Below are 3,013 nucleotides of genomic sequence, written 5' to 3' on the forward strand. Positions count from 1 at the left end.
CACCCAGGCCGCCCGCGGCTCCACCCTCTGACTCGCCGAGTCGCTGTCGAACCAGGCGATCTGCGTGTCGTCCACGTAGCCCACGGCGATAAAGCGGGGTTCCCCGCGGCCCGACTGGGACACGACGGTATCGAAATACCTCAGGGAGTGGGAGCCTGGGGGGACGGGCAGTGAGACTCGCCCGACCCTCCTCCCTGCGGACCTGGTCCCAGCTCCATGGGGCCGAGAGGGGACGAGGCTCCGGAGACCCGAGACACGGAGGGGCGGACACGGGGTCAGGACAGGGGACAGGGCGGAGACGGGGCTTCCCGTCCGCCCTTGACGCCGGCTCCCCCCGACCAGACCTCACCCGCCCAGGTCCTGGTCAGGGCCAGGGCTCCTGAGAGCACCAGGAGGAGGGTTCCCTGGAGGGTTCGGGGTGCCTTGACCGCCATCCTCAGAGTTAGGGGAGATCTGAGCCCCAGCTGCTTCCTCGGAGTTTCTAACCTGGAACTGCGACGGCGCTGATTGGCTCCTGTGAAAACAGGGCGCCCAATGGGAGTGAGAGCTGGGGCCCCGTCAGGAGTGTCCAGGCAGAAGGACTCGACCCTGAGTAGGAGGGAAAAGTGAGAAGCTGGGAGAATGGGACTCACCTGTGCCGGGCTTCCCTGCCCAGGACTCCGCCCTTGGGACCGAGACCCCAGACTTTGCCCTGACCCTTTGGTCTTGTACTGAGCTCTCTTTGTTGCCTCTTCCCCCTGAGGCCTGGACAGAAGCTGTGAAGTCGGCTGTTCTCAAAAGTTGAGGTTTTAGGGATCAGCAGTTAGTAATGGCTATGTCGCTGGACTCCCACGTAGTCGACCCTGGTTCGAGTCCCAGACCCTGTGGCTTAAATTCACGCCGGGCACGTGTGCGTGCGTGCCCAAGATCCCGAGAGGAGAATGGAGGAGAAGGGATTGCGGCATGGCCATCCCCCCTGAGGGGTGATTTCTCGCTTTCTGTCTCTCTGTCTCTCTCTGTCTTTCTGGCGAGCACACGTGCCCTATAGCAAAAACCTCTCCCCCCCAAAAAAAGTTCAGGTTTCAGAGTCTTAGATGCTCTTAGGAAGTACTGAAGACTCCAAATGTAATTTGTCATAGGATGGGAGAGTTGATCTGTGTTGTGTAAAATCCTTGGTTCTTTAGGTCCAGATCTCTAAGATGAGAGACCTGTTCTGAGATGCAAAATGAAAAACCAGAAACACTTGTAAACTAGTAGAAAGGAAAGTTTTAATAGGAAAGCTAGGATTTAAGAAAGAATATGGCCCCCAGAGTTCAGGTTGGAAACTTGACCCCCAGTGTGGAGGTGTTGAATTTCAACCCTGGTGGTTTGAAGGACAGCCAGGTATATGTGCACCTACTTGAGATCCAGAGGAGATGAAGATATGGAGAAAAAAAGATTGTAGGATGACCAAGTCCCATTATTGGTACTTCTCTTTTTCTCTCTCATGTGTGCACACACACACAATCTGGAATGGAAAAAAATTCTTTCCTAGCTATTTTGAAGAAACACAATACATTATTGTTAACTACCCTGCTTTGCTGTGAGACAGTAGAACTTACACATGAGAGAATTTCTGAGAAAAAAACTTGTAGAAGGACTGTGAAGCTAATGATCACAAACCTTTGTAAATTCATAGATATTACCAGATGGCATTCCAGAAGATTTGAATCAACCACATGCTGTCAGTTGTACATTGAAATGTCTACTTCCTGAGTCCATCCCATTGTTGGCAGTCAGTGTTTTGGTATTTTCTCTAATGTATCAAAGACTTAATCACTATTGCCTTAATGTGTACTGCTGTGTTTATTAGTGAGATTACATATTTATTGTTTTTCCAGACCCGTTCTCACTATGCTGTGTGTCTCCTGCCTCAGCCTCTCAAGTAGCTGGGACTACAGGTGTGACCACCATGCCTAGCTTTTCAGCTCAGCGAGAATTGAACATTGACTTTCCACTTGGTCGCAGTCTGCAGAGAGGCAGCATCAACCAGTGTTGGCTACCCTGCTGTTTTCCTTCATTTTTGCTATGATTTTCACTTCTTTATTTCTGAGTATTTTGGATTTAATCGGCTCTTATTTTCCTAGTTCTTAATATGGAAGTTTAGACTACCAATGTTTTATTTTTTTAACATAGGCATTCAATGCTATAAAATTCCCTCTAAGCACTATTTCTACTGCAAATCTCTTGTGATATTTGTGTTTTCATTTAGTTAAACGTATTTCTAAATTTCGCTTGAGATTTCTTTTTCAATCCATATGTTATTTAAAAGTGTATCATTTAATCTCTATCTTGGTATTTCACAGCTGTCTTCCTGTTATTGCTTTACAGTTTAGTTCCATTGTGGCCTGAGAACAGAAATGGCATGATTTCTATCCTTTTGTATGTATCCTTTTCTATCCTATGTCCCAGCATGCTGTGTGCCTTGGTGAATGTTTCATGTGAGCTCGAGAAGACATGTTTTCTGCTGGTGCGTAAAGTAATGCACAGGTGTCAGTTATAGCTGCTTTGTTGATGGCACTGCTGAGCACAGCTCTGCCCTGAGGGCTTTCTGCTTGTTGGGTCTGTCTATTTGTGAAATGGGGGTGTTGAAGTCTGCAAGTTTATTAATGAATTCATCTATTTTTCCTGGAAGATCTATCAGTTTTTGCCTCACATTTTGACACTGTTTTTACATGTATAAATGTTAAGAATTGTTATGTCTATTTAGAGAATTAACTCATTTATCATTAAGCAGTGGCCTCTTTTATCCCTGATAATTGTCCTTGTCTTGAAGTCTTCTCTGTTTAAAAAAACCTTTTTAAGAATTATTTAATTTTATTTATGCATTCATTCATTTTCATTAGACCAGAGAGAGACATACACACACACAGAGAGGAAAATTGAGAAAGCAAGCCACCACGTTCAGGACTCGAACCATGTTTGGCCATGAGGAAGTGTCCAGCACCTTAACCACCATGCCACCTGTGAGTTTCCTCTTTTTAAAATTAATATA

The 3,013-nt window shown here is 46.5% G+C and overlaps 1 protein-coding gene across 1 annotated transcript in view; it reads right to left on the minus strand.

Moving 5' to 3' along the window:
* The window catches only part of LOC102474781 (HLA class I histocompatibility antigen, A-80 alpha chain), a 3,158-nt gene extending 2,686 nt beyond the window's left edge, over nt 1-472 (minus strand). The window contains exons 1-2 of the mRNA XM_014582469.2: nt 350-472; nt 4-155 (exon numbers count right to left, since the gene is read on the minus strand). Coding sequence (XP_014437955.2) covers nt 4-155; nt 350-434 — 237 coding nt within the window. The 5' untranslated portion in view covers nt 435-472. The remainder of the gene's footprint in view (nt 1-3; nt 156-349) is intronic.
* Nucleotides 473-3,013: the final 2,541 nt, after the last annotated feature.

Source organism: Tupaia chinensis, unplaced genomic scaffold (assembly GCF_000334495.1).
Source record: "Tupaia chinensis unplaced genomic scaffold, TupChi_1.0 Scaffold143606_1, whole genome shotgun sequence".
NCBI lineage: Eukaryota > Metazoa > Chordata > Mammalia > Scandentia > Tupaiidae > Tupaia > Tupaia belangeri.